Raw genomic sequence first — 27594 nt, forward strand, 5'->3', positions numbered from 1 at the left:
TAGCATTTTTCCCTGACAAAATGTTGAGATCTCAAGGGTAAATTAAGATGTAATTTGACAATGTCTTTGCAGTTACGGTATGAGAAACATCAGTGCAAATGAAGAAATATCTAAAAAAAACTCAAAAGCAGACGGTGTTTCCTTATGTGAGCAAAAATCTTTAGTACTAACATCAACATCTTTTGTAATGAACTATTTGTAGATTTAGAAAGCACACCATACAGTATATGTGTTTCATTAAGACCACTGATGTTATTTTATTTCAATAAAATGAAACACATTTGGTGACAAAAATATGCATTTCCCTGGTGTTGCAAAATGGATTTTAAATACCTTCACTGATTTCAGAACCAACTTCAGAAACCAAGTTTGTCTCTTGAAAGAAGTGTACAAGGTGTGGAAGAATTGTGTAAACCAACACTGTAGGTGACTGCCAACAAAATGTTGGTTCTATTATGTTCTTTATTGGCAGTTATTACCCACTGTGTTATATCTATTATTTTATAGGTACTGCGTGATTTTTCTTTTGAGAAATATATGAGTACATAGCGTTCAAACTGCTATAATTTTCTTCTTCTTATCATTCATACTTTTTAACATATAAACTACTTTTGAAGTGTCAAAATGCACTAGAACAAATAAAGTACATATAAAACACCATCTGTACAACACACTTGCGGTGAGACAGTAACAGTTCTTGAAATCCATCATCTTTTGTCTCTGGCCTGCTGAGGAGCACCACATTCCTGGGTCCATGGATAAACAATGATAATCCGCTGCATTACGACACACATAAACAGACCCAGCCTACAGGCAGATTGGTGACACTAGATCCGACAGCAAGGGCCAGCACATTAGTGGGAACTTAATGTGCTTCAGATTGGCAGGCCCGATCTGTTACAAATACCAGCAGAAATGGCCTCCAATTTTGGCCCGTCATGGAAATTCACTCCTTTGTCCAGCCAGTTGCCACAAGCCAGAGACAGCTTGTTGATGAAATGAAATCACGGTGATTAATCCATACAACAGATAACTTGTTCAAATACTCTGAGAATCAATAAGAATGAGGATACATAGCAACTCACCATGAAGAGCCACAGACAGACATGTAGAAAAGATAATCACACTCTCAAAACTACATTTTCAGCCATACCTTTTGTCAGAAAATGAGAGAACACATACAATCACACAACCACACAGACGTAACTCATGCACACAACTGCTGTCTCAGGCCACTGTGCCTACAGTCTGAGAATCAGATCCAAACAAATCACTCTTGATGCCTCCCTAACTCTCATTGGCAGCTGCTAAGCCAGCTGCAAGAAGTGGTAGAGGCACTGACTGCAGGCTGAGGGGGGTGGTAGGAAGGGAAGAAGCAGTAGGATTGAGGGAGTAGGGAAGTAACACACGTACTCAGTTGCACCGAGCCAGTGATGATGTATGACAGTTCAGTAAACAAACCATCTACTGAGACAAAATATGAGATTTTTCCAGTGTTTTTTTTTTCAAATTTCCCTGATATTTTCCTAATTTCCCTGACATGTTTCAAATTCCCTGAATACTCTCTGATTTCCTGAACCTGTGGCAACCCTCTTTATATTTTGATAAAGAATAAATCGAGCAAGAGTTGAGGTGTATTTTGGAAACTCCATCTCCTAAGCTTCCATATAAGCTATAATTTTTTTTAAAAAATAAACATATGTTTAAGTCATGTATTCCATATGTTTACATTTTATTAATATCCTGTAATAAATCAGGTGGCTTATTAGTCTTTTAGAAACACTGCAGTCATTAACAAAGCAGATTGAGTTCTATTGTTATTTAACTTGCTCCACAATCTATTGGTTTTGGATATTTGCATATTTCAGATGTGCCTTTAATTATTACTTGTCAACAAACTTTGTACTCACTGCTTAACATAAGAATATAGGTGAACTGTTATAGTATCGTATAGGTATAAGTATCACAGACAGTATATTGAACATTGTTATTTCTGTTATGAGCATTATTTGCTGGAACAGAGCATGGAAACTTCAAGTGAAGACCCCAATACCAAGTGGCAATTGACTCAGCTTTTGAGTAGTGGCCAGTTTAGATACTGAATTGATCTATACTGTGCCTCAACTATTATACATTTCATGTGCTACAAAACTTTTGATGGTTTCATTGCTGCTTGTAGCTATATTGCCTGTTGGCTTTCATCTTGGGATCTTTGGCCAATATTTGTTTAATGATTTTTCTGATCATTTTGTCAGCATAAGTGACTCAGCCTTCATCCAAAGGAATGGAGTGTGAATCTATTCATGAAACATCCGAAAAATCATAAAACAAACATCAGCCAAAGATCCCAAAACAGAAGACAACTGGCTTCATGTGCTTTCCAGTTCACTAACAACTAGCCACCAATATTGTACCAACATGAACCAAACATCAAGCGAGAAGACCTTTTCCATGCTTTGAGTGTCAAGAGGTGATGTTCACATACTCCCACAGCTGAGTAATTCACTATGGTTAATACAGGTATTTGTGTGGGAATCTGTACTCAGTAGTTTAGAGCTTATTATTGGTGGAATGGCTGCTCACACATTTTTCTCCTATTACAATTGGAAATAGGTGGCAACAAATCCTGCCCAGGTGCCAGGCTGGACTGTTTCCCTCTCTGAGGTGGCATGCGTGGTATTTCCCGACAAAGCAACTACCATTAAGCTAATTACCCATAAGTGAAATTCACCTATTGCATACAGAGTTCCAAGATCTATTCAATGAACACAAATTATTACCTGTTGAACTGTATACCTTGCAAACATATTTTGAAGTTCTTGGAAGATATCATCAAGGTATTTGTGCCATCTATAGAAAACTGGATCTCTCATTGCCACTGCCGTATCTCCCATTACGCCAATTCCTTCCTGAAAAACAGAACTACATAACTGAATGTACAGTTTATAATATACAATACAAATGAAAGAATAAGGAATTAAAACAGTAACATTACTGCAAGACTTGACACTTCTTTGGTGGTCAATTTAAAAAAAATGTTGAAACTAATAGAAATGAAGCTACGAAGAATGTGATGCCATTTGCTATTGGTGTCAATAAGACTTATGAAATCTGAATTCTGTCATGATGAGGTAGCTCATATAGTATGAAACACCATTTAAAATACACAATTGTATCACACACAGTTAATTCCTTATACCCGAGAAGATCTCATTCCAAGTGCAAATCAAACTTATGTCTTACTAATAACTTGCTTAGATTGAATTCTTTTTGTTGCAGCCCAAGCAAGAGCTGCTACTGGACACTTTCTGTGACAAAACATAATCTCAATAGTTTGAAAAAAAATTTTGTTGGCCATACTTTTGTTGTAGCAGTTTAAGTCAGCTGTAGCAGATATGTGTAGCATTCATATCATCTACAGAATAGAAGACATTAAACACATCATGCGCAGCACACTATCTGCAACTGCACCCATACACAGCAAGCCACATTGTAAAATGCATGGCAGAGGCACTAATCACCGTATCATGTATTAGGTCGTCTTCTCATTTAATTCGCATGTGGAGAACGGAAAAGATTGACTGGTGTTGGAATGTGGGACATTTATATTGAGAGTACTGACAGTGTCAAGAGGGTACTCAACAGTAAGTGTATATATGTTTCAGGCACAGCAGTCAATGAGTCCTGTTCAGCACATGTGATCACAGTGTACAGTTTGATGTATGCTGTACTGATCTTCTTGTTAATAAATATTCTTAAATAAATACAGTAGCAGTGACTGGTACTTGATTTTAAACAAAAGAAACTCATTATTCGAAAAAGTGTGCTTTGTAAAATTGGGTATGGCTGACATTAAGATGCTGCTGTTTGACAAAGGGACTATGGGAATTGGAAATGATAAGTGGAAATGAAGCTGAAAATTAATAAATGCTATATAGTGTCTTCAATAGCAAAAATAAGTATGAACAAGACAGATACTTGGGATGAAGAGAATACAGTCACAATGAACTACACATATGGAGCAATTCAGAACTAGCACCTGGAATTTGTGAATGATAAGGAAACTGCATTTGAAATAATGAAAATTTTTGATGAAATACATTCCAAGGAATTGACAGCACTACAAATTGTTTGCAGAAACAATTTGGACAAACTGATATCAAAGAGCTACAGTGACACAGCATCGTTCTTCAGTATTTTTGAAAAAAATAATGATCAAATTAATATTTGCAGGTGGGAATGCGACAGAAAAGGAGAAGCTGAACCAAATGCGGAGAACCATGTCAGAATCTTTGAGCTATATTGGGGGCTTCATGAATGTTTTGAAAGAAAGATCAGACAGCTGAATACATTAGAAGTAAAATTCAAATGGTGGATTTAAAAGACAAGGATGGAAGTTAAGTTGTAAAGTCCAATGCTGAAAAGCACAGATTCATGGATATTTGACAAACATGATCAAGGAGACAGTCACGGTTGTTGGTAAAATAAGCAAAACAATCAATGTAGCAGGGCTAAAACAACTGGGCATGAGAGTATGGTTCAATAGGTTGTTGTCATTTAGGACGTCGTGGCTATCAGCAGAACAGAACTGGTATGAGGAGCTTTTAACGGAGGTAAAACCTACCATGGCATGTAATGATGTTGAGTCAGGTAAAAACATATAGATTGACTTGCTATTGGACAATCATTGCACATCTCATATTGTTAATACCAAAAATTATTTTTTATAAGTACATAACTTTAAAAGAGCCTGTAAATGTAAAACTGACAGACAGTTAAGTTTTGGGAGCTACAGTAATAGAAAATATGATTTGTTATTTTCCAGTTTAAAATGACACAATTCCAATTGAAGTGAAGAATGTAAAATAAATTGATAGAAATTTGATTGGTTATGTTAAAATAGCAGGAAAACATAAAATTGTAAAGGTAGACAATATATAAAAATCTTTTGGTAAAGATGAAAACTTAATTGTGATTACTTTGAAAGAAGATAGGCTGTATAAGCTGACAAATAAAATTTATAAGAAAGAGGTTAATGTAAATAGTGAGTAGTGAGAGCAATATCTCAGTAAGGACACAGTATGTTAGACTGTGGTAAGGAAGAAATATCATTGGACACTGAAAGACATAAATTTTAATATTTGAATACATTATGTAAACTTATGTAGAGCTCATAATCCTCTAAATTTTGAGGAGATGATGAAAAGTTTGGAAACAATCAATAAATAAGAAAATTGAATGTTTAGTGAATGTAAATACTCTTGGCACAAAGTGGATTTTATAAGTAAATCAGATAACACTGTCAACCAAAAGTTGTGATTCCACCCATCTTTGACATGTGATGCAATTGTGCCATGTTTTGTAACACCATCAAGGCACAGTTCTTTTGAGTCAGATCGTGTTTGTAGATGGAGTGTTGTACTATTTTATGGCACTCTCTTGCACTGAACATTTAAGTTATGAAGTTGTTTGTTAGGTATCTTAGTGACTCATCTGACATTGTTAGCTGTGTGTGTACAGCTGTCATTGGAAGAATTTGTATTGGTCTGGTAGTGAGTTATTTCGATTTTGTATATTGCGGGTTTATTGTGGGTGGTTGATTTATGCTCTTGCTTGGTATTACTAGTGGCACATTTTTATTATGGTGGGGAATTTAATAGTGTTTTTCTCTTTTTGTCAGCAATGGGCATGACAGAGAAATGAGCTGGTCATCGCTTGGTATAATGGGCAAACAAATGGTGCCTACAAATAAGTTTTTATGACATTCTTTATGCTTTTATCTGCAGTTTCCATTTTAATAGTTTTGTGACCTTTATCCACGTTTGTCTTGTTACATTTTGGTATGGATGCTAAAGATGTGGCTGTCATGCACCCACACCACCATATCATCATCGTCATCATCAAGTTCCTACAGTTAGTTAGTTTTATGCAGTTTTACATGTTTTGTTGTTGTAGTACTTATGGTATGAGTGTTTATGTTTAATAGTTGTTTGTGTGTATCAAAATTGATGATGATGCAAGTTTTCATGAATTTTGGAGGTTTTCTTGTTAGTGTTTGGTGACAGTCTTGGATTGTGTTTGTAAGGTATCACGAATGTTGGTTTACAATCAAAGGTTGGGTTACATATTTCATGTCAGTTATATGAGTGGATTTTAGTTAGTGTGTCAGGTATATAGGGTAAGTGAAGATTTGGATAATGGATTTGACGATTTCATTGCATTGGTTTTTGGTACTTTGGGTTTCATTTCAAATGGCAAAGAGGTCAGTTGACATTTAGGGTAGTAGGTTTTTGATTTGTGTCTGGGTTTCCAGCATGTTGTTTGAGTTACAAATGTCAAGTGAAATTTCAAATGGTCTTTGTTTTTGCATTTTTTTATGTTAAATTTTGAGGATTTTGAAGGCTTGATTTTTGGGTTAATATTTGCTCTTGAATGGTGTCATTATTTCTATTGGCATATATTTAGCTTTTCCTGCCCCAAACACCCCACTTCTTGTGGTCATTCCATTAGTTTCAGCTTGTTGCTGAAGTTAAATATTCATATTTGATTTATGTTTGTTCACATCTGTTATGAGTGGCATCATGGTCACCATATTGTACATGGTCAAAGAAGGTATCTGGAATCACAACTTTTGGTAATTGCCTTTTTTGACATAAATGCATGAACCTCTACTCATTAAAGAAGTCTTACATTATGAGTCTGTCCACTAATAGAATCATAATATTTTGTGTTGGATTTCTGTGTGCTCAGTGATACATACCAAAATGCAGTCCAAAGATTGCAGTTCAAATTGAAATAGCTTTATTTTATATTATGTTGATTGCATGTTTAGATAAAGAATTGTTAAGTTTTTGAAATTAACTTGCCCTCATCATTTTATTTTATAATAGCATCTAGTAACTATATGTTTTGGTGTGTCAGAATCAGTCTTGTAAGAGTGTGCCACAGAAGTTTTTAAACTGATGGAGGCATTTGTAAGACAGTGGAACATGTTGCTTGGATTTGTCATAAAAAAGACCTGCTTCTCATGCCCTTGTCATTATATGTGCTCAGCTGGACTACCATCAGTTTATTCATAAGATCACATTAGCACTCCCATATTCGTGGAGTGTTCCTTAAACTGTTATACAATCTGAGTGTGACAGGATGGTGCACTGACTTGCTGAAAGTACTGGTTGCAAGTGAACAAAGAGCCACATGTTATTGGACAACAGGTTACTGTATATTCATCTGTGAGATGATGTTATCAGGGGACCCTTTTTCTGTGGTTTTTTTTGGTTGGAAGTTTGTATAATAACACACAAGAACCACCACATTACATTACTAGCTTATGTGATGAATACAACAAGTTTGTGTTAGTACATGTAGTTCCCACATAGCACATAGGAGCTAATAATAGATTAAAACAACACATTGTTGGGCAAAATACACAGCTTTTTTATATTATAGTGGGAAAAACAGAAGTAAAGCACAGAAATAAGCAATTCAGACAAGCAAGAAACAGAAACTTTTGAAATACAGTGCTACCCAAGACTAATTTTATTTTTATTTATTTTATTTATTTATTTATTGTTCCGTGGGACCAAATTAAGGAGAAGTCTCCATGGTCATGGAACGAGTCAATACATGAAATTATAACATGATATTAGAAACAGATAAAATTAAATATAAAAAAAATATATTCGGGTGACCAGTCGTAAGTTTAAATAAAGAAAGTCAACAATGTAACACTGGAATTTGCTTAATTTTTTAGCTTTTCCAGGAGCTCCTCGACAGAATAGAAGGAGTGAGCCATGAGGAAACTCTTCAGTTTAGACTTAAAAGAGTTTAGGCTACTGCTAAGATTTTTGAGTTCTTGTGGATGCAGCAGAATACTGCACTTCTTTCTGCACAAGAGTCAAGGAAGTGCATTCCACATGCAGATTGGATCTCTCCCTAGTATTAACTGAGTGAAAGCTGCTAACTCTTGGGAATAGGCTAATATTGCTAACAACAAACGACATTAAAGAAAATATATACTGTGAGGGCAATGTCAGAATTCCCAGACTATTGAATAGGGGTACACAAGAGGTTCTCGAACTTACACCACATATAGCTCGAACAGCCCGTTTTTGAGCCAAAAATACCCTTTTTGAATCAGAAGAATTACCCCAAAAAATAATACCATATGACATAAGCGTATGAAAATATGCGAAGTAGACTACTTTTCGTGTTGAAGTGTCACTTATTTCAGATACTGTTCTAATGGTAAATAAAGCAGCATTTAGTTTCTGAACAAGATCCTCGACATGGGCTTTCCGCAACAGCTTACTATCTATCCGAACGCCTAGGAACTTGAACTGTTCCGTCTCACTTATAATATGCCCATTCTGTCTGATTAAAATATCGGTTCTTGTTTAATTGTGAGTTAGAAACTATAAAAACTGAGTCTTACTGTGATTTAGCATCAAATTATTTTCCACAAGCCACGAACTTATTTTATGAACTACATTATTTGATACTGTTTCAATATTACACACACGATCCTTCACTATCAAGCTGGTGTCATCAGCAAACAGAAATATTTTTGAATCACCTGTAATACTAGAAGGCATATCATTTATATAAATAAGAAACAGCAGTGGCCCCAGCACCGACCCTTGGGGAACGTCCCACTCAGTGCCCCATTGGGACTGAACATCACTACCACTCTCAATATTGCGGAGAATTACCTTCTGCTTTCTGTTCTTAAAGTAAGAGGCGAACCAATTGTAAGTTACTCCCCTTACTCCATAATGGTCCAACTTCTGCAGTAATATTTTGTGCTCAACACAGTCAAAAGCCTTCGTTAAATAAAAGAAAACACCTAGCGTTCACAACCTTTTATTTAATCCATCTAAAACCTCACAGAGAAAAGAGAATATAGCATTTTCAGTTGTTAAACCATTTCTAAAACCAAACTGAACATTTGACAGCAAATTATGTGAATTTAAATGCTCCAGTAATCTTGTATATACAACCTTCTCGATAACTTTAGCAAACACCGATGGCATAGAAATAGGTCTAAAATTGTCAACATTATCAATGTCTCCCTTTTTATAAAGTGGCTTCACTACTGAGTACTTTAATCGGTCAGGAAACCAACCACTCCTAAAGGAAAAGTTACAGATATGGCTAAGTACTGGGCTAACATACATAGGACAATACTTCAGTATTCTGCTAGATACCCCATCATATCCATGAGAGTTCTTGGTCTTTAGTAATTTAATTATTAACTCAATCTCCCTCTTGTCAGTATCATGGAGGAGCATTTCAGGTAAAAGTCCGGAACACTTTTTTCTAAGAGCGCTATATGATTCCCTGTTGGGACTAGGTTTCTATTTAGTTCACCTGCTATATTCAGAAAGTGATTATTAAATACTGTACATATATGTTCCAAGATGGCGTCAGTTGCGGAAGTATTGAATATAGAAGTTCGCGAAAATAGTGTTTTACAGTGTCTATCTTGCAAAAAGTGCACGAAACCTGTTTAAAGTGGCTTCGTCTGTGTCCAGTGTAACCATAAATTTCATTTTCGTTGCGGAAAGGTTGATCCTTCACTGAGAAGCGACGATAATTGTGCGACTATGTGGAACTGTGCGCATTGTAAACAAAGGGCTGCATCCCTTAATGGTCAAGAAACGTGTACGTGTGATGCAGCAAGGAAGACCGACAGTATCAAAAAGGAAAACCTATCATATATTACAATTATTGGACTCTTACAGGACGAATTAAAAAAACTGTACGAGAAATATGAATTAAATCCACACAAGTCGGAGCAATGGCGTGGTAAAACAAAAACCAAAGATGTGAAAATCGGTGCTTCATCCTCTGAAAATGATCTTTGTTAATCATTGCTGAGCTACAAGAGGACACAAAAGTTCTGAGTGATGAAAACAGAAGACTCAAGCTTAAATTGGAAGAGATTGGTCATCAGGTATGTCTTAATATCCCCAAACCTATGGAAGGATTGCCAGACTGTGAAGCTACGACTAAAACGGCTCACAACAGGCCTAGCAGTAGATGGGTAACTGTAAAATCGAAGTGGGGCGCTTACAAACATATTAACAATAAACACAGGCAGGACTTTGTGTTACCATTAAATAACAAATATAATTCGCTTCAAAACACAGATGACATAGAAACTGTATCAGCACACTCATCTGATAAGGTGGTGCAGGACTCTCAAAATTTAGCGAACAGCCAAGGAAGGTATAAGAAAAAACGTAAAGTCAAGATTTATTCAGACAGTTACGTCCGAGGATTAGCAGCTATGTTAACGGAAAGCGGACCTCGTGTGATTAACGAGTTTGAAATAGAAGGTACTGTTAAATTAGGAGCTGGTTTACGAGATGTTTCAACATCAATCACGAAAGAAAGCACAGTCCTCGCGGACAGAGACTTTGTAGTGGTAATGGCCGGAGCAAACGACGTCAGCAGAAACGATTAAGAATGTTTCCCTAATTAACACCAGTAGTTGTAGCAGAGAATGGCATACCAAGCATGGTCAACATTTCAGTTATCTAGGTAAACGTGTTTTAAGTGATACAACTATCGGAATAGTATTGGATAAGTTAGAGAAGGAAAAAAGACCAGTAATGTGTTTGGATTATGTTTCAACTGAGATGACAAAAAACTTGTATGCATAGACCAGGTTGGGTGTTCTAGTAACATAAGGACACAACCTGGTCAACTTTCATGCAGTACAGTAGGTCATGTCAACTAAGAGAATACGCAAAAAAAAGAAATGCCTAAAGTAGAGTTTAAAATATGCTACCTCAATATTCAGGGCATGGCAGATAAAAACTTAATTGTCAACGAATTTTCAAATGAAAACGTGGCGGATATTGAGTTTAGGTTCAGTTGAAAATTCAAGATTGAAAAATCAACCTGTTTCTCAGTTTACATCAAGCTGTAAAAATTTAGCTTGAATTAAAATAATTTTCCCAAGCTTGAAACAAACTGGGGTCAACAGAAAGGTCCGATCTTACTCGTCGGCTTTGACCCGTGACGTAAGCGTGTTGTGGTGTGTGACGTCATTACGGCGCGGAAAACCTAATACATGGTTTGATGTACTCTTGTTTAAAGAACATGTATACGTAATATGAAGCAATTTGATGAACATATTGATCTGTAGCGTAGCCCACTTGAGGTTAGGTTGGGAGTTTTTTTTTTTGGAATGCGGCCGCGGCAGCGGCCGCCTATGATTCGAAAATATTGATTTGACACTAATGAAGCCTGTGGGGGGATGGGGGGGCACTGCAGACTCCCCCCACCGCATAACGACATATTTAGTTTCTCCCCACCCAAAAACCCCCAATTTCCCACGCTTGTCCCGTTACAGTCATTAGGCTTTTTGTGAAACTTGTGTATTTCAGTGTTTACAATACGTATTCGATGTTTTTATATCCGCCATATTGGAATTGTTGTTTATGGTCGTTTCCGCGGTATTTGTGACGTCATGGGTCAAAGCCGACGGGTAAGATCGGACGCTTCTGTATTTCCACAAACTGTAATTTCCCTGGAAGGCTGTACAGCAGATGCACGCGCAGCATAGCTTCCATAGATGTCCACGGGAAGCGCCACAAGCGTTTATAAGCCTTGCACTGACTGCTAGGTTTACGGCCATTTTACTATTGTGACGTGCGTTAATGATTGTTGACTGTTGTGAAGTTTGTTTTATACTGGAAAATAGTTCGGAAAGTGTGTGGCGTCCCCTGCCTTACTGCTACACTGGGTCTGAAGAAGATATACAGTGTATTACAGGTACGTTGGTGCATTTTTCTCTAGTGGTACGTTAATATTACAAATGTTAAATATTATTACATAACGTAAAGAAATAATATATTTTTTTACGTAGAAAAATTGAGCCTGGATGAAAGTGAAATGGATTACCAGCTAAGAATACATATTACAAGTTGTTCAGCACCAATAAATTAAAACTTAATGTTATTTTACCTTTTTATATATATCGCCCTATTACATTTGTTTACTTATAAGTACTCGCGTGTGTCACACCATGAATGAATAATCGTGAAGTGTGAAAAGTGTCTTTGCGAATACAAATAGTAATAACATGGTGAACGGGAAAAAGTGCTCAAGAACCAGTCACTACATAGGTGTCAGTCTTTTTTATTTACGTAGCTTTGACTGCTCTTCATCTGCTCTTAATTTTGTTGTTCCCTAGGTGAAATAATACTGCAAGGCCTACAGGTACTTTTTAATTTTATTGTTATTTGTAATGTGGCTGAAATCTAAAAAAAGGCAATATTAAAATATGACAAGGAGAACATTTTTTGTTCTTCTACATTTCAGTTCCACTGAACTGGTAATTTCTTAAAATCATTTCGATTTCATCTTTTATTTCATTTTGATTCAGTTTTACTCACCAAAAAATAATTGTGGATAGAATAAAATGTCTAGATTTTTCTAAACTGTAGTTTCCTTACAAGCTTACAGTACGAGGTGTATATGATTTCAAGTACTTGTTTCTTTATAATTCAGTTTAAATGGCCCTGAAACTGTTAGAAATAGTGACGTGTGGCTTCTTCATGAAGTCATCGCAAAATCACCCAAATATCATCTTTACCTTAAAAATTTCAAACAAAAAGTTATTTCAAATTACTTTAAAAACTCTTTGGAATGAAGTCACCAGAAGCAGCTGCTTACTCAGTGACGTTTATACTAGTTAATGATTTTTACTGCATTAGTGAGTTTGAAGTTATTTTGTTAATCTGGGGCATAAATTATATTTAGGTTGATCAGTTTAAACTTTTTACATTTTTTATGTTTAGGTATGGCTAACATTTTCTTTTACCTTTTACAGGATCATTATACCGGCAGAAGTCAGCGATATTTGATCCTGCTCTGGTCTGTGTGCTGGGGCCGGAGGGGCTTCAGAATAATTAAATTTTAAAATAAAACAATTTTAAACACTTTGAAAATAAAAAAATTAAACATACACATCTTGATAATTTTTTCACACCATTTCCATTCTGGTATTTATTTAATTAATTAGGTTCAATAAATTCAGATTAATAATTATGTAGCTTAAAACAAGCTGTAAATACCAGGCTGTATTCCACGTGTGTAGATACAGCTGGAGCCAAACTTGATAAGTCAAGCTTGAAATACTCTGCCAACTTTGATGTTTGTTTCAAGCTTGAATCCAACTAACAGGCCTGAATATTCCAGCTTTGATCAAGCTTATATACTTGAACTTTACATCTGGAAACAAGTTTGAAACCGGCTTACTGTGCTATCTGGGCAATACCCTTTGTGATGAAATGCATTTTGAAATGTCAGGTCTAGAAATTGAGAGCCTTAAGCTAATGGTAGTAGTAGTAGTGTACAGGCCACCTAGTGGTGACCCCCATATCTTTCTGGAGAAACTTCAGGAACTCTTAATGTACATATGTATACCGAAATGGAAACAATACAATGTTGTCATTGGAGGGGATATCATTTCAAGTTTTGATGTCCTGCAGGACAGAAAAACTGTGACAGAGCTCAAAAATGTGCTTCGACAATTTAACATGTACTATGTTAACTGCAAACCTACCAGAGGCTCATCCTGTCTAGACAATATATTTACAAATATTAAGAGAACTTGTATGTCCACTGATTTAATTAGTTTCCCTTTCTCAGACCACAATGCAGTTTATCTTAGTCTTAATAATGTAACTTCAGACTGCACCAAACCAGAATCTAAAACTGTGATTACTAGACCAGTGAGCAGAGAGAGGATGGATAGGTTTAGACATGCCCTCACTTATTTCAGTTGGGACATATGTTTTATTAGGCTTCAACACTGTTCAGCTGATATTGTATTCACAAAGTTTTTCTCCATCTTTTTAAATGTATTTGAAAATAGCATTCCTCTGAAAAAATGTACAGTGAATATTAGTAGTAATTACAAGAGAAGTAAAACGAAGGAATGGTATACTCCACAGTTAGGGCAACTGAAAAATACTGTTATGCTGTATTCTAGTCTGTACAAAACCAGTAAATCAGAACTGTATACAGACCTGTATGCTAAAGCTAAATATGCAAGTACAGGAAGGCAATAAATGAAGCAAAGAAACTGCATAACATAGTAAACATTGAAAAATCTAACACTAAATGCAAGAAGGCCTGGAGTGTAATAAACTCCATTGCACACACTAAACACAAAGAGGAAATTGCCATTACCCCAGAAGAATTTAATAAATATTGCATTCAGTCCATAGAAGAAATTAGTTCAATAATCAAACCACCTGAAAATGCACTTAGTATTATGGACAGATGCTTTGAAAAGCTTCCCCCAAGCACCTTCACTTTCACAGAAGTGAGCCCAAATAATATCCTAAAAATAGTGAAAAATTTCAAACCTTCAGTTAGTGTTGATTACTATGATATGTCACGTAATTTGTTGAAAGATGTTATTGATTGTGTGATTTATCCTTTAACCTTTTGTGTTAACAAATGCCTAGTTGAAAGTAAGTTCCCCGACATACTAAAAATTTCTAGCGTTGTGCCCATATACAAAAAAGGGGAAAAGAACTGTCCCGCTAGCTCCAGACCTATATCTATGACCCCAGTTTTTTCAAAAATTTTAGAAACGATTATGTATGAGCAAGTTAGTGCCTACTTGGGTAAACTAAATATAATTAGTGATAAACAGTTTGGATTTAGGAAAGGTAAATCCACAACAGATGCAATGGACTCCCTCGTAAAATTAGTCCTAGATGTGTTCGAGGCTAGGGACTATGCCCAGGCTACATTTTGTGACCTGAGCAGAGCCTTTGACTGTGTAGAGCATGACACTGTGCTGAATAAGCTAGTTTACTATGGTTTTGATGACAACAGTATAAATATGTTCAGGTCTTTTCTAGAGAACCGTCAACAAGTTGTGTGCATTGGTAGGGAGAAATCAAATTTGGTTAATGTTAGGTACGGAGTGCCTCAAGGGTCGGTGCTTGGACCTTTACTGTTTATACTAATGATTAATGACCTGCCCTTATTCATAAAATCTCATACAATATTGTATACTGATGACACAACTTTTCTACATAAAAGCTCTGATCTAGGTACACTGAAAACACTGGCCGAAAATACCCTTGCTCAGTCCTCATTATGGTTCAAAGCTAATGGCTTCTTGCTAAATGAAAACAAAACCCAGACACTTTACTTTAGCCTCAGAGAGATTCCTAACTACCAGGAATTAGAAACTGTTAAATTTGTAGGTGTTACTGTTGACAATAAATTGACACATTAAAAATATATTGGCTAGACTTTCAAGAGTGATTTATCTAATTAGAAATTTAAAAAGACATGTTCCCAATGACTATGTGAGATCAGCATATTTTGCCTTCTTCCAAAGCATCATCTCTTATGGAATTTTACTGTGGGGTAGTAGCTGTCATGTAAATGAAATTTTGCTTTTACAGAAGAAAGTAATAAGAATAATAACGGATTCTGATAAAACAGAACATTGTAAACCTCTGTTTATTAAATTGCAGTGTCTTACAGTAGTAAACATATTCATCTACAATGTTTTAATGTACATTAGAAACAATGTGTCTAATTTTGTGTTGAGAAGTGATATTCATAGTCATAATACTATAGAAACAGAACGTCTGTAGACGTACCATGTCATAGATTATCAAAATCGCATAACTCTTACCTGGTTCTTGGACTAAGGATGTTTAATAGACTAAGTGCTGACTTTAAAGAACTGCCTGTAAATATCTTTAAAGCTAAATTATACAAGCTACTAGTGAACAATCCGTTTTACTCCATTGATGAATTCTTTGAAGATGAAAATACTGTATTCTAACGTGTATCTATTTTATGTAAACCAATTCACTTCGATATAGGCTAGTAGTTTATGTAGAAATACATGCTCTTGAGTTTGTCTATTGCTGTAATCAGCTGAACGACAATAAAATTATTATTATTATCAGTAACACGGACATTCCCACTACGCACTGATTCTATATCCTCAACCTGTCTCTGCAGACCAGCCACTTCCTTTACGACTGACCATATGGTTTTAATTTTGTCCTGAGACTTAGCTATTCTATCTGCATACCACATTCTTTTTGCCTTCCTAATAACATTTTTAAGCACCTTACAATACTGTTTGTAATGGGCTGCTGCATTTAGATTTCGAGTGTTTCTAACGTTTTGATATAATTGCCACTTTGTTCTACAAGATATTCTTATCCCTCTAGTCAGCCACCCAGGCTGCCTGTTTGTGCTAGTACCCTGTTTTGAACGTTCTAACGGAAAGCAACTTTCAAAGAGCACGAGAAAAGTCTTGAGAAAAGCGTTATATTTATCGTCCACTGTATCAGCGCTATAAACATCTTGCCACTCTTGTTCCTTGATAAGGTTTACAAAGGTCTCTACAGCAACTGGATCAGCTTTCCTAAACAGCTGATGACTATATTTAACACGTGTTGCAGCACAAAAATCTTTTAGAGTTAAAATTTGTGCATCATGATCTGAAAGCCATTCACCTTTTTGCTAACAGAATGCCCTTCTAGTAATGAGGAATGAACAAAAATGTTGTCTATGGTTGTTCTACTGTTCCCTTGCACTCTCGTTGGAAAGAATAGGGTTTGCATAAGATTATATGAATTAAGGAGGTCTACCAGCATTCTCTTCCTTGCACAATCACTTATACAATTAATATTGAAGTCACCACATATAACTAACTTTTTGTATTTCCTATAAAGTGAACCAAGAACCTCCTCTAGCTTTAGCAAAAATGTTGTGAAATTGGAGTCTGGGGATCTATAAATAACAACAGTTAGAAGTTTCGCTCTGTTAAATTTAACCACACCTGCACAACATTCAAACACCTTTTCAGTGCAGTACTTTGAAACATCAATTGACTCAAATGGGATGCCGTTTTTCACATACATGGCTACTCCCCCACACCGCAAAGAGCTCCTCGAAAAGCTGCCAGCCAACCTGTATCCTGGTAAAGGAAGCCTCTGAATTATCTCCTTATTTAAGAAGTGTTCAGATATACCAATAATTTCAGAGTCAACATCTATAAGCAGTTCACTAACTTTATCTCTAATACCTTGTATATTTTGATGAAATATACTAATTGCCTCATTACTCGGATACCTAAGCTTCGTCAAAAGTGGTTCCTTTGTTAGAGAGACTTCCCTTAAGCAGGAATACCTATCAGCTGACTTCAATCTAAAAAAGGTGCAGCTCTAACACCCACTACTGCAGGAATTTTCCCAGGAGTGATCCCACCAACTCCACCTATGCTGTCACCTATAAGCTTTGCCAACCTTCCCTTCCCATACCTGTTGAGGTGCAGGCCATGTCTAGTGAAACCCGTCCTGCTGATAGACTCCACCGACACCACTGAAATGTGACCCATGCTTCCTGTCATCAGCGCACCCCCAAGTCTCATGTAATTACGCCTGACGGCTGTATTAAGATGAGGCTGATCATCATGCTGAAACAGTTCCACGAAATGCACATTCGTGTTGCCAGTCTGAGTGGCTATCTTTTCCAGGTCACCATCTATGTCATACTCCCCATCCCTATCAATACTATTACCAGCCCCACCCACAATCACTACCTGATCCTCTTTAGTAAAATCCCTACATAACCCCCCTATGTTAACAGTCACCTGAGCCAATCCTGCATTAGGCTTCACAATGCTGGTGACCTGGTACTCACTCCCCAGCACTTTCTGCAACTGCTGGCCTACACCTCCGCCATGAGAACTACCTAACAGCAGAACCTTCTTCTTCCTCTTCGACTTTGCAACTGTTCTAGCCACCGTAACTACTGAGGTCTGCTGCATACTTCCTACATCTACAGCTACTAGAGATTCCTCTCCACTAGACTCTGACAGTTGGTCATATTTATTGTAAACACCAATAGTAAAACTATCTGAAAATCTTCATCTCCTTGCAGATCTCTTGCCAACAGCCAGCTCCCATTCCCCAACCCCCATCTCCCTCCTCATCCTATCTAGCTCCTCCTGTGCGTTTTTCAACTGCACCTGAAGGGCACAGATTTTACGCTCCTGCTCCTCTATCACCTTACTCTTACTACATAACCTGCAGTTCCAGGAGAGGATCTCACCAGAATGCCTACTGGCTTCCCCACTGCATTCCCCCCAGTGAAAATAATTCGAACAAGTCTCACACCGCAATCCACTACTCGCGAACCTACGGCAAAGCCCACACTTCTCACTCATGGTAAAATTTTACTTTTTCTAAGTTCCGCTACTACAATAAGAAGATGTTAAAAACCTGACTACAATAATCACAAACTTACTAAACAAGGGAAGTAACTACAATTATTAACAGTATTAATAAACAACAAATGTGAATATAACAAAAGACTAATACAGAAAGAGAATCAAATGTCTAATGACACAGTAGCGAAGCTGAAAACAGTTCCCAAAAGGTTCTTCTGAAATTATTTCACCAGAAAACACAAAAAACTCCAGTTGAAGACTACTAAAGTTCATAAATAAACCACTATACACAAACAATTAATTAGTACTTAGCTTTCGATGCGCTGCTACAGCTGCAACTCTAATGAAAATTAGATATGTAGACTGAATAAGTAATCAGGCAGCATTGAATAAAATTGAGGAAAAAAAAATAAATCGGTGGTACAACCTAACTAAAAGAAGGTATCAGTTGATAGAACACAACCTGGGGCATCAAGGACCTGTATAATGAAGGATGTGTGGTCATAAAATGACCACAACAACAATACTGTGGTCTCTCATCATAATCATGGCACAACATACTTCGCACATTGTGTGTAAACAATGACATCTGGTATTTGGGAAGTAATACTGCTAGCCCCTTTTTATTAGCCAACCATCAAGTAATGTGGGAAGATGATCTAGTCTACATCAGGTATCCAAAAGACTGTATAAATATGGACCATTGTGCACTGTAAAAGTTTAGCAGTCAATTGAAGAATCAGCAGTTTATACTGTTTATAATACTGGGCTGATGACAGCCACTTGTGAGAAGTTTTGTGATATTATGTGCAGGCCAACCATCACATTTCTCAGCCAAATGTGGACCTAATCATTGTGGAGCAGAATCTTGATACTTGTTGTGGTGTTCTAGACCAGTACCAATATGTTTTTTCATCAAAATAATGTGGCAGATTACGCAAGTGATGCCTATCTGCACATTAATAAAAATACTTATCTTTTTCTCTACAGTGTTATTCCATACTGTATGTTCCCAATGTCACTGCCTATAGAACTAGTTTGTTAATTGAGTGTTATGTCACACACATTTATGTCATACATATTTATTTCATAAACAAATACATAACTGGAAAACAATAGTTTAAGGCGTCCCACAAAGCTCCATACTTGGTTCAAGCCCATTTATGTCCTATGTGGAAGATTTACCATTAATATCAGCTCCCCAGAGGATATAGATGAAGATGAAATGGGAGATACGATACTGCGTGAAGAGTTTGACAGAGCACTGAAAGACCTGAGTCGAAACAAGGCCCCGGGAGTAGACAACATTCCATTAGAACTACTGATGGCCTTGGGAGAGCCAGTCATGACAAAACTCTACCATCTGGTGAGGAAGATGTATGAGACAGGCGAAATACCCACAGACTTCAAGAAGAATATAATAATTCCAATACCAAAGAAAGCAGGTGTTGACAGATGTGAAAATTACCGAACTATCAGTTTAATAAGTCACAGCTGCAAAACACTAACGTGAATTCTTTACAACGAATGGAAAAACTGGTAGAAGCGGACCTCGGGGAAGATCAGTTTGGATTCCGTAGAAATGTTGGAACACGTGAGGCAATACTAACCTTACGACTTATCTTAGAAGAAAGATTAAGAAAAGGCAAACCTACGTTTCTAGCATTTGTAGACTTAGAGAAAGCTTTTGACAACGTTAACTGGAATACTCTCTTTCAAATTCTGAAGGTGGCAGGGGTAAAATACAGGGAGCGAAAGGCTATTTACAATTTGTACAGAAACCAGGTGGCAGTTATAAGAGTCGAGGGGCATGAAAGGGAAGCAGTGGTTGGGAAAGGAGTGAGACAGGGTTGTAGCCTCTCCCCGATGTTATTCAATCTGTATATTGAGCAAGCAGTAAAGGAAACAAAAGAAAAATTCAGAGTAGGTATTAAAATTCATGGAGAAGAAGTAAAAACTTTGAGGTTCGCCGATGACATTGTAATTCTGTCAGAGACAGCAAAGGACTTGGAAGAGCAGTTGAACGGAATGGACAGTGTCTTGAAAGGAGGATATAAGATGAAGATCAACAAAAGCAAAACGAGGATAATGGAATGTAGTCAAATTAAATCGGGTGATGCTGAGGGGATTAGATTAGGAAATGAGACACTTAAAGTAGTAAAGGAGTTCTGCTATTTAGGGAGTAAAATAACTGATGATGGTCGAAGTAGAGAGGATATAAAATGTAGACTGGCAATGGCAAGGAAATCGTTTCTGAAGAAGAGAAATTTGTTAACATCGAGTATAGATTTAAGTGTCAGGAAGTCGTTTCTGAAAGTATTTGTATGGAGTGTAGCCATGTATGGAAGTGAAAAATGGACGATAACCAGTTTGGACAAGAAGAGAATAGAAGCTTTCAAAATGTGGTGCTACAGAAGAATGTACCCAATTTCATTCAGGCTGTTATATGATTATAATGATATTTGTCATTACAATTTATTTCTTGACAATGAAGTGTCTTCAGAGAAACAAATCAGACTTAGGTCTCTCATGAATCATCCCCTAACAGATTATTGGTTGGTGAACTGAGGCATCAATCATACAAGAAAGTCAAGATGAGTATCTACAGTGTTCTATAAAATTTCGGGATAACTGCTGGATGTCTGTAAATTGCTGGTACAATATTTATGGATAGAATCTTCTGGCCATCTTCAGCTGAATACTGGTGGTGTTCCTAGTTGTAACTAAACATGCATCACTTGAACACATGCACTTCTGCTGTGAGTCTGTGCACTCTGTGGTGAAACCTTTCCACTTTGATATCAAAATAACTGGTTTTGGATGGGAAGATCTCAGGATGGTTCTGATTATGCAGAGCAGAATTCTGTAAAAACCTGCTTTCTGCAGCTGTAAGTCATCTTTAAAAGGTATTGGAGCACCCATCTATGATGCAGTCAAATACTTGATATCTTTACTCAAACCCATTGGAGGCAAGTGTCCACATCATATAAGAAATTCGACTGATTTTGTCAGCAGACTCCACTCACTTAAGCTTGAAAGCAGCAATTTGATCAGTTTTGACATTGTTTCACTTTTTACAAATGTGCCTGTGATGGAGTCATTACATTTCATTGGTAATACGTCTGGGTCTGACACTAGAGCATTGTTTGAGAATACTCCCTCCTCAACATACATTTTATTCAACAAAGAGTTTTTTTGAACAACCTGACAATGTCACTATAGTGAGTCCTTTGTGTCCCCTGGAGGCCAATCGTTTTATGGAAGAATTGAGAAGCAAGCACTTGCCTCAACCATTTTAAAAACAACAGTATTTTAGCAATATATTGCTGAGAGTTCTATAGTTTGGCCTCATAATTTGGACAGTCTCGCAGAGTTCCTTAGGCATCTGAACTCCTTCAGCATCTGGACTCTATATATCAAAAAATTAAATTTACCATGGAGATGGAGAAAGATAGTTGCTTGCCATTTGTAGATGCCTTGGTACAACATAAAACATTGGCACAATTGGGCATTCAGTGTTTCAAACTTATCCTTATTTTTCATCAAAACATAAGGGGAATAAGAAGCAAACTAGATCAATTAGAAGTTAACATAAATAACAAAAACTTTATGAACAATGCTCAGTTCTTATGTTTCTCAGAACACCATATTACAGAAGGAATTGAAATGTTACATATAGACAGTTATACCCTTGCCACCTACTACTGTAGAGATAGCATGAGAAAAGGTGGAGTAGTAATTTTCATTAAGAATAATTTAACTTTTAGATCTGTAGATGTAAGGAAATATTGCAGTGACCAACAGTTTGAAGTGTGTGCAATAGAAGTGACATTAAACAGTTCCAAATTAATAGTAGTTACAGTGTACAGGGCACCAGGAACCAATTTCACAGTCTTTATGGTTCAGTTAGAATTGTTACTATCAACCTTATTTTCTAAAATTAATGACATTATCTTACTTGGGGACTTTAATGTCAACTTCGCAATGGAATGCAACAACAAAGTAGAGCTCCAGAATTTGCTGAGTTCCTACAATCTTACATCAGTGGTTGACTTTCCTACTAGGATCACACCTGACTGTCAATCTCTGATAGACAATATATTTTTAGATGCAAATTTATACCAGAACTTCACTGTCACTGCAATAGTAAATGGCATATCAGACCATGATGGACAGCTCCTCACTCTACATGACTACAGACCTGTCAAGAAAGCAGTCCCATCCTGGAAGGCAATCAGACTTATGAACAAAGAGACCCTGGAATTTTTTAACCATAAGCTGCAGCATGAAGATTGGAATTCGGTTCGCAGAGTAGATGATGTTGATACAAAGTTCAACATATTCATAAATGAATTCCTATCCCACTTTGAAGAAGCTTTTCCTAAAAAGTTTGTTAGGAACAATATTTCCTCGTTCTTAAAGAAGCCATGGATCACAAAGGGTATTCGAGTGTCATGTAAATATAAGAGAGAACTTTATGTTGCAACCAGAGGGTCAAGGGACAGAGAATTAATCAGCCATTATAACATGTATTGTAAAATCCTAAAGAAAGTTATTCAGACATCAAAAGCACTGTATTATGTAAAAGAAATTGATAACTCCAATAATAAAATGAAGACTGTCTGGCAAATAGTTAACAAGGAGACAGGGAACAATAAAAAAAGAGCTGTAGAAAACTTCATAATCAAACATGAAGGGAATCTTGTGCAAAATCCTGAGATCATAGCTGAAATCTTTAATAAACACTTCCTGTCAGTGTCTGAGCAAATAGGCTGCAAGGGTTCTGTGAATGATGCCCTGACCTTTTTGCGAAATGCTTTCCCTAACAAAATCATCCAAATGCATATTAGACCTGTTACAGTATCAGAAATTGAAAGAACAATTGCCTCCATGAAAACCAAGAACTCCTGTGGAGTAGACAATATTTCTAGCAAATTGTTAAAGCAGTGTTGTACTTCTGTAAGCAATATACTGTGTCATATTTTCAATGCCTCTTTGCAGCAAGGAATTGTTCCTGATAGACTAAAGTATGCTATCGTGAAGCCTCTCTTTAAGAAAGGGGAGAAAACTGATGTTAAAAATTTCAGACCAATATCTCTCCTGTCTGTGTTTTCAAAGGTACTAGAAAAGCTCATGTATTCTAGAATTTTAGAACACCTACATAAATTCAATATTCTCAGCAAACATCAGTTTGGTTTCCGGAAAGGTCTGTCAACTGAACAAGCAATATATGCTTTTATAGATAAGGTTTTGGAATCTCTAAATGAGAAAATGGTGACAACAGGGTTATTTTGTGATTTATGTAAAGCCTTTGACACTGTGAACCACCAAATACTGTTACTGAAGGCAGACCATCTAGGAATAAGTGGTGTAGCAAATAACTGGCTTCAGTCATACCTGACAGAGAGGAAACAGAAAGTAGTCTTAGATAAGTCAGACAATTTGTGTGGTGGAATGATTTCATCGGAATGGAGAGACATAAATTGTGGAGTTCCACAGGGCTCTATTCTTGGTCCTTTGTTCCTGTTATTTATAAATGATTTACCTTATTCTTCAACGATTCAGTGCAATTTTACCATCTTTGCAGATGATACTAACATAATGGTTAATGGTCTTAAATGTGAAAATGTTCAAGAGTCTGTTAATACTATTCTTATAGATTTAATGAAATGGTTTACTGCAAATGGTCTTTCACTTAACCTGAGTAAGACTAATTATATTCAGTTCACCCCAACTGCCAAAACTGAGGAAGAAATGACTGTTAAATATGCCACACAGGTCATAGAAAGAGTGGAAGTAACAAAGTTTCTAGGCGTGAAGATTGACTGTAGAGTAAACTGGTCCCATCACATTTTAGATCTTTACAAGAGACTCAGCTCTTCAGTTTTTGCAATGCGAATCATCTCTGTCAGTGCAAACTTAAGCATTAAAAAAGCTGCATACTATGGTTACTTCCATTCTTTGATGGCATATGGAATTATTTTCTGGGGAAATCAACCTCTTGCAAAGAAAATATTCATTGCTCAGAAGCGTGTTGTAAGAGTGATGTCTGGTGTAGATCCTAGATGCAGCTGCAGAAGCCTATTCCGGAATCTGGGAATTCTTACAACTACTTCTCAATATATATACTCACTTATGTGTTTCATAAGTAAAAACACTGATTTATACAAATGTAACAGTGAATACCATCAGTATAACACAAGGAGGAAACATGATTTCCACACTGAAGGTAAAAATTTGAAGATTGTGCAGAAGGGTGTACAGTCCTCTGGTATAAAGATATTTAATGCTCTTCCTCCAGAAATCAAATGTGAAATTGCCAACAAATCTACATTTAAAGAGCTTCTGAGGCAATTTCTTTTAGCCATGTCATTTTACAGTTTGGAAGAGTTTATGAAACACAGTGAGAAACGGCCTTAAAATAAGATGTATTATCATATAAATTGAACATTAAGCTGAACATTCTTGTCACATATGTAACTCTTTTAGTGTTAACTGCTTATATTTAACAGTCTGGGTTATATGACCTTTTCAAGGTTTAATTTACTTTGTTTTATACCTGTAATCTGTAGGTCTAAGGATTCTCATTCCATTATATTGTGTTATGGATCATTGTAGTGGTTAAGTAACTTTATATTCTTTACCTGTAAACATAGTGTACAAGTACTTGTCATTGACAATGTAAAAATTGACACACACTACATCCATGTGAAATTGTCACAGTTGGATCCATGGTGTAAGAAATAAATAAATAAATAAATAAAATAAATAAAAAAAATAATAAAAATAATACAATCTACTAGTTGCTACCATCCTACACAAATGATGGACATTCTAAAGATCTTGATTCACCAAGCCCATACTATCTCAGATGCCAATAGCCTGCAAACAGAAGTGGAAAACCTATAACCTGTGTTCCTGGACAATGGATATTTATCTCAATAAGTACAGAGAGCACTACAGAAATACAAATGTCAGATCTTCCTTGCATGCTGTGTGGTTTTTTAGTGGATACTGGACTGAGAAAGAAATGCTATTAATTAACAGTGAATTCAGAAATTAATTTATTCTACATCTAATAACAAACAGTAAAAATAATACTTGACTTTGTTGTTGTAGTGGCAGCATCAGTTGCTAACAGTAGATACGAATGTAGAAATACATACAGTCGCAAAAGATTTATAAATCTAACAATGGAAAATCCAGGATAGAATGTAACAATATAATGGAAAGGAAAGTTGCTACCCACAATATAGCAGAGATGCTGAGTCATAGATAGGCACAACAAAAAGACTCTCACAATTAGAGCTTTCAGCCATTAAGGCCTTCGTCAACAATAGATGACAGACACACACACACACACACACACACACACACACACACACACACACACACACACACACACACACAAAAAAAAAACATGTGAACACAACTCGCCCACACAACTGCAGTCTCAGGCAAATGCAGTCGTGTGTGCGAGTTACGTTTGTGTGTGTGTGTGTGTGTGTGTGTGTGTGTGTGTGTGTTTTTCTGTCATCTGTTACTGATGAAGGCCTTAATGGCTGAAAGCTTTAATTGTGAAAGTCTTTTTGTTGTTCCTATCTATGACTAGCATCTCTTCTATATGGTGAGTAGCAACTTTCCTTTTCACAATATAGATTTATAACTCCGTCATTCTTCACTAAAATGTCTATTCAGAAGATGTGAAGCCCTATCCAATATGAAACTTTGTAGACATTATTCAACTGGCAAACACACAAAATGGGCTCAGTACATGAATGTTGGCACTTAAATATACCAGCTGCTGGAGCTCCGGAGAGGGGATGCTTGCACTTCATTGGCAGTGGTGTAATCATTCATGACAGCACCCTCATGCTATGGTGGCAACTGTGGGAAAAGTGGCTCCATAATTGGTGGTACATATTTGAAAGTGCAGTCAACCAGATGGGGGCCAATGCTACACAAGGAAGAGGATGAGGCCTTCAAAATGACTGCTTGTCTACCACATATTGGAAATGTTTCACATGCAATAGGCAGAATATTAAGAAGACATAAAGTAAAAGTAATCTTTCAACCTCCTTTTAGAATATCAGCACTTTTTCAATTTCTTAAATGATTAAGAGTTGTGCAGAGCAGGTGTTTAAAGGATTTTGTTGTGAATGCAGCAAATCTTATACAGGGCAAATAATGTGCACTGTGCAGGATCACTTTATGGAACTCAGTAGCATACCTGCCTCCTGCAAGCAAATAAGTCTGCTATCACTGAACACTGTATTTCTACTGATCGTTTAATTAAATATAATGAAACACAAATTGTGGTCTACACATCAAACTTCTGGAGCTTAATCACCAATGAATCAGTTGTAATATGACTGATTGAACCACTTATGCATCGAGATAATGGTTTTCAGTAGAAATCTGCATGGTACCTGTTTATAAAAAAAAACCATGGTTAGCATAATCAATGACATCTCACTACCTTACCACGCAGAGACAATCATTTTGATTTTGAAGAGGTGAGCTTTTACCATGGAATGCACACAAAGCAGTGCATAGACTTATAGCAGAAGCACATGAGCTCAACCAATGTGTGCCAACTAGGAATACCATGCATGTGCCAGTGGGACTTAAACAGGGAGGCTTAGCGTATTACTCATCAGTATTCACCTGAAGATGCCCAGAAGACTCTGTGCAGAAATATTGTACCAGCAAGTTACAGACATCCAGCAGTTCTCCCGAAATTTTATAGAACAATCTGTACACTTGGAATGTTTTAAATTTCATGAGTATTTACAATTTTGCTTTATTATAATTCCAGTCTTGGACCAAAATATTTATTTGTAATCAGGCAATTAATTTTGGTTGGTAATGAACATCTTCATATCTCAGTAGAAACATGTTGCATTATACATATCACGCCAATATATGTGATGGTGTAGTCACAATCATTAGCCATTCTGGCTTCATCAAACAAATAAAACAGTTACTGAGACTTTACTAAACTCATACAGATATAACTTTATGTATATATACTGAAGCACTAAGGCCAGGAATCAAACTCGGGTCTCCTGCTTACTAGGCAGTGGCATTAGCCACCAAGTCACCTAGGCACAGTGGTTCACACAACTGCACAGGCTACCTTGCCACACCTCCCTCCTCGATTCAGATTCCCTCTTACACACAAACAGAATTACTGAGGCTCTTCATGTTCTGGAATAGCACCTCAGCAGCTATTGTAAATGGGGGGCACAGCCTGAAAGCCAGAAGCAGGTACTAATACGTTGAAATGGCACAGTCACAGAGACTTAACTGGTCACATACAGATACGATTTTATGTATATATACGGAAGCGATGA

General features: G+C 36.6%; 1 protein-coding gene across 1 annotated transcript in view; it reads right to left on the reverse strand.

Annotated features, from left to right (window-relative positions):
- Positions 1-27594, reverse strand: part of LOC126236773 (phenoloxidase 1-like) — a 275588-nt gene that overhangs the window by 56538 nt on the left and 191456 nt on the right. The window contains exon 9 of the mRNA XM_049946348.1: positions 2781-2909. Within this exon, the coding sequence (XP_049802305.1) occupies positions 2781-2909 (129 nt within the window). The remainder of the gene's footprint in view (positions 1-2780; positions 2910-27594) is intronic.

Source organism: Schistocerca nitens, chromosome 2 (genome assembly GCF_023898315.1).
Source record: "Schistocerca nitens isolate TAMUIC-IGC-003100 chromosome 2, iqSchNite1.1, whole genome shotgun sequence".
In the NCBI taxonomy this organism is placed as follows: Eukaryota; Metazoa; Arthropoda; class Insecta; order Orthoptera; family Acrididae; genus Schistocerca; species Schistocerca nitens.